Below are 12360 nucleotides of genomic sequence, written 5' to 3'. Positions count from 1 at the left end.
GTTAATCCAAAGCATAGAATTGAGGCACTTCAAATAATTTAATCCCAACAGTAGAATGAATGACAATAAAGGAGGTTTTTATCACTAGGAAAGCTGTAAAACTTAACTTATTTCGGAGGCCAAATATAATAGTATAAAACAGCCGTGGTTTAGAGCCTGTTTCTACCCAATAAACCATCACACAGACCCACTGTATGCTTCACATATGTCTCAGTTTATCTGTGTGCAGTCACCTGGAGGGTGAGAAGCGATTTCCTCTTCCTTGAAACTTGTCCCTCTCCGTCTTCATCGCTGTGCTCTGCACACTGGTTGCTCACCCCATCATGTGAATGTTCTCAGGTGGTTTTGGCTAGAATTCATAGGATAGACAGACAGGGTTCATAAATTATTGCCTGTATCATAAAATAATGGAACGGGCAGAATACATATATTCTCAAAATCTTTCATAAATTGCCTGCTTTTCAGCAATGGAGGTGGTGATTAGATTTTGGAGCAGTTCTTGACCCATAATCAATGATGAGCAGCTTTCCTCACTGTCAGTGGTACAGTGCTGCACTGATCCCTTCCTGAGAGCCATCCCAATGCAAGCACAAAGAGTTAAGTCAGGAGATTTTTGATGCGCTTTCATTATTTCCTTTAACTAAGGGGGAGTGAGGTCACATTTTATCTCACGCATGTCAGGAATACTGAAACCTGGGCTGACTGAACTGACCACAGCCTCTATGACTTCAGCATCACTGTGTCCTTTACACAAGAGGCCGACTGGCCCACAGATCTTGAAACTTCTCCTTACTTCTTGAAGCCTGTTTGCTGCTGTAGGAAACACATTTTATGGAGCTGTCAGCTGACTTTGCCATGTTCTGTTTCTTTGACACACCCTGCTAATTTCACCCTGCAGAGCTCCCCTATTTCTCTCGACATGTATCTTTCAGCTAAACAGATTGTTTTCCACCATTGCCATTGCTTCAACTTCACTCTCATCAGTGCTACCTGTTGTTGGGTCCACAGTTGAACATTTTCCTTAAATAGTGCACTTTATCATTAGCAAAATTTTCCATGTATCCTGTAATTAGTTTGATTAATGATTGGCATGCTGTGACAATTCCACCTGGAATTTTGGCTTCAACACCTCTGAGTCGGTGTATCTCCATCAAAGTTAACACTTCTCCATTTTGGTCATGTTGCCCACTACATTGGCGACCATGGCTCAGGGGTTTGGGAAGGTCGCCGGTTCGATCCCCGGGCCCTCTGTCCTGGTCGTTGTGTCCTTGGGCAAGACACTTTACCCTACCACCTACTGGTGTTGGCCAGAGGGGCCGATGGCGTGATATGGCAGCCTTGCTTCTGTCAGTCTGCCCCAGGGCAGCTGTGGCTACGACTGTAGCTGCCTCCACCAGTGTGTGAAGGTGAGAGTCAATGAATAGTGGAATTGTAAAGCGCTTTGGGTGCCTTGAAAAGCGCTATATAAATGCAATCCATTATTATTACACTGTAAAACCTGACAAGTTAAGTTAACTCAAATGATTTGGGGAAACCGATTGCACCAGTTGATTCAAGTTTTATAACTTAAACAGTTTTGGGTTATTTAAGTACTTTATTTGAGTCCTGAGAACCCAAAGCAAATATGATAATGTAACTCAAATGCATTATGTTTATTTACTCATTGTATTTAGTATGTTTTAACTTAAACCATTAAATTTGTTGTACTAAGATGCTGTATTTATTCAAACTTATTTAAAGTGTTACATGCTCATATTCAAATTAAGTTAAATTAACTTAAATAGTTGTATTTAAACAACTTAATCCAATTGGGGAAACCGATTGGACCAAATGGTTCAAGTACTATTAACACAAAACCAAGCTATTATTCTTTCCATTCAGTTTTTATTAACTTTAACTGCAGAGAAAATACAGAATGAATACAACCATACTTTCAGTCATAAACTATGACTGCTAAAGCCATTATCAAATAACAAATAATTAGGCATTTTAAAACTTGCGCTTTTAGGGAATTTTGAATGTTTTTTGTAGCATTTTGAAAATCGATTAAATGTACAAAACACAAATTTAGTAATGTAGACCTGATACATAGGTGTACATCATAAAAAACAATAGTTTAGAGGCAATTAGAGCCATAACAATCACAATTTTAAGTAACATTTAGTATAATAATGAAATCACATGCACTACAGCAATGCAACTATAGAAAACAGCTGAACTAAGGATGTCACTAACAAAAAATATTCATGGCTTGAATATTCAAAGGTATTTGTGGCTTCTCAACAGTTTTGCCCAGACCTCGAATCAAGTGAACTGGCACTCATCACACAATTAAAAAATAAAGCTTGAAAGTTTACTGTACATATTGACTAATTATCAGTTATCTCCCAAAAGATTTCCATGTAACTAAAATATATTTTTGGAAATAAGCTTAAGATTACACACTATGTGAAGATTTTTTTCAATCACAAACAAAACGTCAAATATGGATTGTCTCCTTATTCTTAGCTTTCTCCACATTGCTTTTTAGAAAGCAAATTACCCTGAACAAATAAAACTATTGAAGCCATTCACAGATAACTGAAAAAGCACGAATATACTGACAGTGAAAAACAAACATCATCTACACAAGCTCATTTTTTAGTGTCTGCAATTTTGGTTTTAGTTGCTTTCTCTCATCGTCTAGCTTCAGCAACACTATTTGAATGAACTCAAAAAAGCCAGTACACTTCTCAGGATAGCTCAGATGCAGAGCATAGATTAGCCCAAACAAACACACCAGTGCATCAGTCCATGAGTGATGAGTCATAACAACCTGATCTTCAAGTACTATGAACACTTGGCGTGGTGAGAAAGGAACTCCTCCAGGCACCTCCTCTTCATCGACATCAGCAACCAGAGCAATTGTGGCTTCATAGAACTCAATTTCATCCTAAGATATAATACAGAGTGCACAATTATTCATCTGTAATATCTCTGTTAAAAGCATAAATACAAATGGTCAGGCACCTTTCTTCAGTTTTTCAAATTCTATATATCATAACATGTTTTAAGTTGACAGTGAAGGTTCATTTTTCATTCATCCAGGTAGTCAAATCAAGGATGAAAGAAGTTTATAAGTCATTCAACTTCACGTCTTCAACTTTCAACCCAAGTCCAGATGACTTATAAACTCCTTTCACCCTTTTTTAAATTCCAATGTGCAAATTATTGTAATACCCAAGTACCTTGCATGTTTTGAAAATCTCTGAAGAATCCTCCTTGAGGTACATTGGTAGGCCAGCCAGAGCTGCTGTTCTAGTTGCATAGATGTCGTTTTTGTCCTAATAAATAAATAAACAAATAAATAAATGTATATATATATAAACATAACAATGGCAACTGCCAAGCAAGCAGAATAATAATTAGTATTTTTAAATACCTGTTTTCCATATGCCAACAAAAGCTGCTCCATCCTTTCACCGACCCGTCCAGTTTTCCTCTTTTTGCAGCATAAAACACATGTGGCAGATTCTGATTGGTGATCCGATGAAATTCAAAGTAGAGCTGAGGAGAATTCCAAAAATATTATAAGCAAAACACAGCATACTATATGAGCAGTAAATGTTATATACGTAGTTGTACTTACCTGTGTCTCATGAAAGAGTGCTGGCCATCTGTCCTTGAGCTCTGATACAGGAGGAGAAGTTGTGACAATCTCTTCACGCCGGAGTGCAAAAGTCCGCATCATATCCTGATGAATGAGAGGGATGTCTCTTCCTGCTGAGGTCTTCTTGAACTCTTCTACCATCTCAAGTCTTCTGGTTTCCAGAGACTCCCTTGTTTCTCCAGAAGGATAAGAAGGAAGGAAGTTGACCTCACCTCTCCTAGGTCTTTTAATATTGGCCCTTGGTGAAGCTCCATCTGGGTTTGTTCTGCTGCGCTTTCCAGCATTCACAGCAACATCCATGATGCCAGCTTTAGCCAACTTCTTTCTTTGGTTTCCCATTTTATATCTCAGGCTATTCTTCCACCCTTCCCACCCAGTGTCAGAATTCCTCTCTTTCAGACAGGGATGTTTTCTAACTAAAGCTTCTGCAGCCTTGCCAATTTGTGTTGTACTAGGGTATGCTTTTAGTTTGTAGATTTCTTCCCCCATTGTCTCAAGTATGTTGTGTTTTTGATCTCGTGTCAGTGTAATTACTTTCCCATCTTTATCAAATGCTGCATTACCCTCTCTTAATACATGTTCCACTTCATAAGAAAATGGCGGAACAATAAAAACCTCTGGCCATCTACTAATACGCTCTGGTGAATCTATGGTATCAGTGCTATCAGTCTGAAGGATTGTGTCATCAGTGCTCGTTGAAATCCGGTCCAGCTCAACTAAACTTTAACAGATGCTATAGCTGGCAGGTCTTCTATTTTAACCAAATTACACAAGGCATTATCAAAATCTGGGTCATGAAACTGAAGCCGAAAGTCGAAGGTAAAATTTAGCCTAGATTTGATCTCATCTATGAGGGCTTGCACACTGTTTGGACGAGATGGCAAAATAAGTTTTTCAGCGTTATCCTTATCAAGGATGACCCTTAGCTTCAATATTCCTGTTGCCTCCATCTGAATTTTTTATTTCTGTAACAGACAGGTTTCACATATTATAGTGGCATTTTAATGCATGTTTGTGTTTACAGTTATTTACAAAATATTAATTGTGCAAAAGTATAAAAACATTTATGTGAATACAAAAAACTGAATAGATGAATTACTTTTACATTGGTTCACAAATTGGTGGAATCAGCTGATGTCTCAGTTCTGTTACTTTAGTCAGACACTGGAATGAAATGGTTTGTTGTTAGAATGACTTCATTTGCTATCTTGTAAGCAAAATGCGGCATGTGGTCAGACAGTTGGCACAGAGATTTTACACTGTGACGGAGACCCCTCTGTTGATTCTCTGCTACTTCATATGAACGCAAGTGCTCAACGTAATGAGTGTCATAGTCTTTCAAGAGAAAATAAATGTTGTTTCTGATGAGCAGTACATTAAGAATCTCTTTGAACTCTGGCAATGCAGCATAAGCACCTGTGCATACAAACATGCCAATTGCAAAGTTTGTGCCATTAATTGTAACCTTTTTTGTTGCATATATTGTGTCACTGTCAGCAATACCTGAAATAAATGATTGTGTATCTGCAGGTAATGATGAAATGTACAAAGACTCCATTTTGGATGTTTGCACAGGTGGTTTGAAAAACTTTGATGAGGACAAATAAAATGCCATCATGCTTTGATGTCTCTCTGCCAAAGTTTTTAGTACATTTTTGTAGTTGTGAGTGTCATGAATTATTTTTTTGAAAACCTTGTGCTTTCCCTCAAATCTCATTGTCCAAAGATGAACTAAGGGACCAAAGCACTTTATTAAGTGCGGGTAATGCTCGATGTAATGATGCTTTGGCCTGAATCGAACATTAGGAAACACTTCCTGAAAGAGTTGTCTGTGATCTAATATTTTACAGGCCATGTACTGAATGGTCTCGTCACTAAAAGTATGAGACATGGCAAGCTGAACTACGTCCTTTAAATCCATTAGCACTTCCCAAAAAGTGTCTCTTTCTGGAACTTTGGAGCCAATGAGAAAAGGCAACAGTCTAAGAAGGGCATGATTTTCATGCCCGTTCCCACCAATGGTCCCTCGCCTGGCAAAATTTGAGGGTATTGGATGAGGGCGATCAACTTTGTCAGAATGTTGGTATGGAAAGCGCAGAATTGCTCTGTTTAAGTCTTCTAAGGTAAAATATCTCTTAGAAATCAAACCTTTTAAACAATGTGCCAACTCCACTGGAACGACACCTTCAAACAGGTCGTGTAGGAGGTCAGGTGGGAAGCCTGTGACAGGATGGAAGAAAGAGAGATGATCAGAAAGAACACAGGTGTTTTTAACACCATAGTTTTCCTCAATGTCATCATTCTGAAGCTCTTGCACAAGATTATCATGAGCATCTTTTGTTCTCATTGCATAATTCCCTGTAACAGCATTTTCTGTTTGCATTTCTGTTTGGGTGGCATGACAAAACCTACAGAAATATGTAGACCTGAAACTCTCATTGAAACCAGCAAGTCCATGGGCAGCAAGGTTGTCTGCCACAACAGAGTAGACAGTGCCTTTAAGACATTCACCAAGAGTCTCAATGTAGACACCTACTTCTTCAAGAGTTTTCAGATCATTTAAGAGTGGTGACAACATTTCCTTATACCCAAACTGGCGCACATCATTGGAATTGCACAGCAGAGCAAGCTGAGTGCAGTGTAGAGCAGAACGAGATTTAACTGGAAAGTTTGCCAGTGTCCAATAAACTGCAAAGACTTTATGTATTTTCTTTGAGGTACCAAGTGGGTTTGCGATTTCAGAATCATCCACATAAAGTATTATTGACAATTTCTGTCCCTCTTGTGACAGTAGAACATTTTCCTGGTAGTAGGATCCATCACAAAATGACATGAAATGTCCAGGAATCTGTGTGGGTGCTTGTTTAATTTCTTCAAGCACATCATTTTTTTTCAACAACAATTGCAAAGATGTGAGAATAGGCACATACATATAAGTGTGCTTTGACAATTCAATTAAATACTCCACAGGTTTGGCATATGGAAAATTTGCTTCGTAATATGATTTCCTCCTCTTTGCTGTAGATAGTGGTCCTTCAGATGTGACACATTTATGTAAAACATTACTATCAGAAACTGCCTGACAAATCTCATCCACCAGTTTGTCCGTATATGTACAGTTGTGCTTTTTCAGTATATCTACAACTGATTTTCTAACCAGAGGTTGTGATAACAAAAACAACTGATCAATATGCTCAATAATCTCCTGTGTTGCTCTCTGGGACACATGGAGAATGGTCTGCATTTTCAAGAAAAATCCAGCCAGATTGTATTGCAACTGCTCATCTAAACCCTCAATTGCACTGATCTCACTGGTGGATGCCACTTGATTGTCATCTGATGACTCTATTGAATCAAGTTGCATGTCATCTTTTTGTTCTACATTTATAACACTTTGCACAATGCCTTCATCGTAACTTGTTGAATTTTGGTGGTCTCTGCGTTTGTGGGCATTGAAGGTTGAGTATACATTGGTTTTAAAATTGCAGTTCTTGAAAGGACATGGAACAGTTTCTTTTCGTTTTAAATGCCCTCTCAGATGGATAAACATTTGGCTTTCAATAAATGGCTGCTTAAAATTACACACAGGGCAACAAAATCCATAATTATTCAAATCTAGATAAGAACCGTCTTTTCTTTGCGTGGGAGTGTGCATTCTTGACATGTGCATCTTTAATGAATTAAATGTACTAAATGTACACATGCAGGTGTTGTAGAGACAGGGTAAGGGTGAAATTGTGGAGTACTGACCATGGTTGAGCTGATAATGCTTCAACAACATGACTTTTATGGCAGTAGAAAAACTACACAACTTGCAATTCCACATTTTGATGCCAAATCGTTTTAAAATCACCTTTACTGTCTTTAGTGCAGTGCTGGATGATCTCTCGGCATGCTACTGCTCCTTCAATCATCAGACTGTAATAACACAAAAGCCATGAGAACAGAAAGCTAGCAGAACAGTTTTTACTTTTAGACTTTTACTTCACTTAAAAACAGTCAACCTGGATAACACAAGCTTTGAAAACAGTAAGATTTATTCTTGCACTACAGCTCATTTTCAATTCAGGTTGGTCAACTACTCTATATGTTATAAAATAATAAAGCAATTTTACACAAGTGAAGTACACAATAGGCTAACCCTTGGAAAGTACAGAGTCAGAAACGTTTAGGTTTGGTGCAGTGCAGCTTTGAAAAGGTAAATTATTTCACGACTAAAATGCCGCTAACCATCATATTTAAAATTTGTGAAGGCAAACTTGTCCACTAAACTCTTAAAATTAACACTAAATAAATCTTCTACTATTTTCACTGTGTCAAAAGTAGGCTACATTTGAACTTGATAAAGTTCAGAGTCAGAAAAGCCTAAACACTGATTTTACCAAAAGTTTTGTGCCATGCAGTTTGCAAAAATTAGACTACTTACCAACTATTTGATTGAAACAAGCCACCAACCGTTAATTTTTTAAATTGTGAAGGCAGACTTCATACAGCGCTAGGCGGGAATTGTGTGCTGGCAAGCTAAGTTACGTTTTTCTATATAGCTACTACAACAAAGTAGTCTGATAAATTACAACAAAGTACAACTAAAACAAAGCAGTCTGATAAATGTACGTTTTGTATGCTAGAAGTAAGCATTAACAGAAAAACATAAAAATAACGTTTATCTTGTACTTTCCACTCTCGCAAAATTTCTCCAGACAGTCCAGGCAAAACACTGGGGGCAGGGCTGTGGATGATGACTAATACAAATGAATTAGCACAACTTAAACAGTTTAAAGCAACAGTACTTAAAACGTTACAAAAACATCATGTGTACTTATTACAATAAAGTTATTATATCATATGTATACTTTTGGGTCTACCTAACACAATTCATGAAAGTTACTTTAACTATTTTTCAGAACTGAGTAAGAAGAACTTACTTCTTTTAGTAAGATGCACTGTTGGGTTTTACAGTGTACATGAATCACCTCAGAAATGGCGCCAACATTTCACTTGGACACAAAAGCACTTTGAGTTGTGCATAAGTTTGAAATAACTTATTTTAGTAGCTCATTAGCGCTACAAACACACAAACACAAGCGTAAGAGTTCAGTGCGGCTGCATTCTGCAGGCTGTCTGTGCACTAAAGAAGTCTGGTTAACACACTATCTATTCACTCAACATCCTCATGAATACATTCACACTGCCAATATTCTGCACATCGACACATCTAGTAATATAGAAGGTTACAGGTGCTTACGCTCTTTATGTCCTGGTTAACAGTTCGCTAGGTAAAGCAGTTTGACACGACAGGTTCATGTATACCAGGGGTGAGGAAGCTTTTTCATATGAAGGGCCAAGTTTTATATAGTTCTCTGAACACATACCTAGAAATTCCAAAAAGAAAAGTCTATAACTACTGTGTTACTAAGCCTCATGACTGCTGCATTTCTGCTCGTCAGACTCACCTAATGAGATGGCTGGAACTGTTTCTTTTGTGTGATGTCAGCTGGCTGTGATGATGATGACGATGATGATGATGATGATGCTCGGAACTGCTTTTCCAAGTTTGGGTGAGTTAGTCTTGAGCAGAAGCGGCTTTTTGCGAGAGTCAGTTTTGAAAAGAACTGTTCAAAGTGGCACGTTGTCCCAAACAGAGATGCAAATTTCAGGGCAGGTGTCCTCAGGATGGCAAAATCCTTGGCATGAACATACAGTTTGTGAAAGTCCAGCAGAGAGAGGATGTTGTACTTAGCTTTGAGCTCGTGGTTGTTTTGCAGCCCAATTATTTCCATTTGGAAAGTGTCTGACACATCAAATGGTTACACATTAAACCGCGTAGCGAACATGTCCAGTTCCTTTTGGATATTCTTCACAGCTTGAAACCTCTCCTGCGTGAATGAGTTTTGCACACTCACTGGCATATTCAGATGTAACGTCAGGCTTTTGCTCTTGCAGGGTGCGAAAGTGTACAGTGTTTCCCTTTTCCAGTTGTCCTTGCCACAGCCTTAACTTCACTTCAAATGATTCCACATTTGAAAGCAGAGATTTGATGAGCCGGTTGGGACCTTCAGCTTGATGTTTAGCTCTGACATGTGCTTGGTGATGTCCACCATGAAGCCAGATCACTGAGGAACTTGCCATCACTGAGCTCAATGACAGGTTTCCCCTCATGAAGTGCCTGACTTCTTCCCACAGTGTATAAAACCGTGCAAGCATATCTGCACAACTCAGCCGTTGCACTTCACAGTGATAAACCAGATGGCTGTACTCTGACTCGAGCTCACTGAGTAGCTCCTTGAACAGACGGTTGTTCAGCCCTCTGCTTTTGTTTGTCTTGGACACGAATGTGCACACAGACTCTTTGATGTGTGACGCAGTGGCATACAACTAAATCACTTGCATCCAGACTCAGATGGCTCGTTTCTTTTTGACTAATGCAGTCAATCCTTTCTTTGCGCCAACCATTGTGGGTGCTCCATCAGTGGCGAGCCCACTCGACTTTTCAAATGGCAGTTCAAATTTGTTCATGGCCACAACAACTTGTTCAAACAAATCTTCACCTTTAGTAGTGCCGTGCATAGCTTGCAAAGACAGCAACTCCTCCTTCGTTCCACAGTCGCCCGTAATCCCATGTACAAAAATAGGCGAGAGAAAAATACTCAAAGTTTCTTGCAGTGTCCTTCCGTGTTTTTCCAGTATCTTGTGCCATATCAGTAATCCTGTCTGACACAGTTCTTCGAGACAAGCTGACTGTCACGGCTGGGAAACACCCAGGACCATGACACTCACGCTTTGAAATAATTGCACTTTGTCGGGGGCGAGCAGCTCTGCAGCAGCTCCGAGGACTCCTTCACAAACTCTACTTCTTCATGAGGTTTCAGTTTCTTGGCTATTAACGCACTCACCACAAAACCTGCATGGGTGATATTCTCTCTGTCTGCCTGTGGTCGTGTGAAAGCTGCTTGTTGAGCAACCAAACTCAGAAGAGTGTCGTGACAGATGACAAATGAGGGCGTACATATTAACTAACTCAACAGCTGTCGATATTTTTTTTCATGAACTTTTTATTTATTCATGCTATAAGTGTATTTATAAAATATAAACATTTTATTGCTTTGCGGTCCGACAGAAATGATCTCCGGGCCGGATGTTCCCTACCTCTGATGTATACCATTTAAACTGCAGCACTCCGACGTTAACTCTGTATTTATGTTCATCCGGTTGCTTGAAAGTAGTGATGGTGAAAATCTCGAGGCTTCAAAATGAGACGTCAGAAACCAGATTATGATGTCACCGTATCTACGTCCAGCTTTGAGATGATGTGGGTGTACTTCAAGCACGTAGGTCAGGGGTTGCAAACTTAAGGCCCAGGGCCCAGAATCGGCCTGGCAAAGACTCCAATATGGCCCACTTGATGGCTTTAGAATATATGAATATATGAAGGAGGGCACAGATTTTGGACTTATAACTGTATTTTAAAGTTTTATCAGATTTCCCCACTGATAGAGACCTCTCCCATTCATATTACACCAAGTAATTAATTAGATTAGATATTTTTCACTTTGGAATAATCTCCAAGTCAAAATCCGTACATCAGAATCAATGAAATCGTTCAAATCCCATTTAAAAACACACTTGTTTAACTTAGCTTTTGAAACAAATTAGTTTGACTTTCATTCGGCCTGCACTACACCATGTAAATGCAATTTTAAGTATAATTGTAATTTGTTCTTTGTTCTGCCTGCATTGCGGTTTTATTGTGAAGCACTTTGATGTACACTAGTCTTTTAAATGTGCTATAGAAATAAACTTTGACTTGACTTGACTTTACACTACATTTTTTTCTTGTTTAAGCAAGTGGTCCACAGTAAAAATAAATACATAAATTATTGAAACTTTGTTTCAAAATAACAAAAATTTTATTTTGGAACACATGGAAAGCATGGTTGAACAGACAGAGTGAAACGAGTTTAATAAAGACCAAATACTCAGTGCATCATGGGAAGCCTCGAGCAGCTTCAGCAAAATAAGGGAGGATTCAAGCTCAGCTAATCCAGCCCCAACTGTACGCCTCATCTTAAAAACAAAGAAACCAACCTGAAAGCTGAAAACTGTGAAAAGACTGAAGCTGACAATGCTGATTTAGTACATTTAACAGATGGAGGGTGTGTTGATGGATTAATGGATGGATGATCTTTTTCTATACATTCAAATTAGCATTTCCATTTCTTCAAAGTTAGCAACACAACCATACATTCAGCTGAGGGAATATCTGTTTACATTGTATGATCATCAGTTACAAGTTTAAGTGGAGTCGTCTTAATTTACAGGAAGTGTCCAACAGATTGACAGGTGACAGGATATAATGTATATATAATGGAGCAGCGAAGTTGGAAAGGATTTAGAAAATGTGATTTATTCTTTGTGAATGGATAATCAGACAGTTTTTAAGCCAGCCTGATCATAATAAATTACAAGAGAAGTAATTGAAGCATTAAGTAATAAATGCATAAACAAGCTTTTCAGTATTACTCTGAGGCAGGATGTTTCTAATTTTAGAGATATTACACAAATGTAAGAAAACTGTCCTACGTATTTGTTTAATGTGCACTGTGAAGCACATATCCTGGTCAAAAATGACTCCAAGATTACAGATCATATTTAACCATGTAAACATTAAAATGATGTGTAACAGCTGGAGGAAGTACAAAGGAAGGCTCCAG

General features: G+C 38.5%; 1 protein-coding gene across 4 annotated transcripts; it reads right to left on the bottom strand.

Moving 5' to 3' along the window:
• Positions 1-1864: 1864 nt before the first annotated feature.
• LOC109199279 (uncharacterized) lies at positions 1865-11455 on the bottom strand. 4 transcript variants are annotated; one of them, XR_003221655.1, is made up of 5 exons: positions 7503-11455; positions 3629-5869; positions 3422-3546; positions 3228-3323; positions 1865-2932 (listed from the first exon to the last, which is right to left on the bottom strand). XR_003221655.1 is itself a non-coding variant. In XM_025910354.1 (4 exons), exons 1-4 carry the CDS (start codon positions 4136-4138, stop codon positions 2830-2832), a joined length of 834 nt encoding a protein of 277 aa, XP_025766139.1. In that variant the 5' UTR covers positions 4139-4362; the 3' UTR covers positions 1865-2829. The 4 variants fall into 4 exon arrangements, 1 of the variants encoding a protein (XP_025766139.1); XR_003221654.1 differs by lacking the exon at positions 7503-11455 and having other exon boundaries at positions 3629-4614; positions 4749-6543; XR_003221653.1 differs by lacking the exon at positions 7503-11455 and having other exon boundaries at positions 3629-6543.
• Between the last annotated feature and the right edge of the window lie 905 nt (positions 11456-12360).

The sequence above is a fragment of the Oreochromis niloticus genome, linkage group LG9, assembly GCF_001858045.2.
Source record: "Oreochromis niloticus isolate F11D_XX linkage group LG9, O_niloticus_UMD_NMBU, whole genome shotgun sequence".
Taxonomy (NCBI): Eukaryota; Metazoa; Chordata; class Actinopteri; order Cichliformes; family Cichlidae; genus Oreochromis; species Oreochromis niloticus.
Note: the sequence above shows the minus strand (reverse complement) of the source record. Positions and strands in the feature narration are given on the sequence as shown.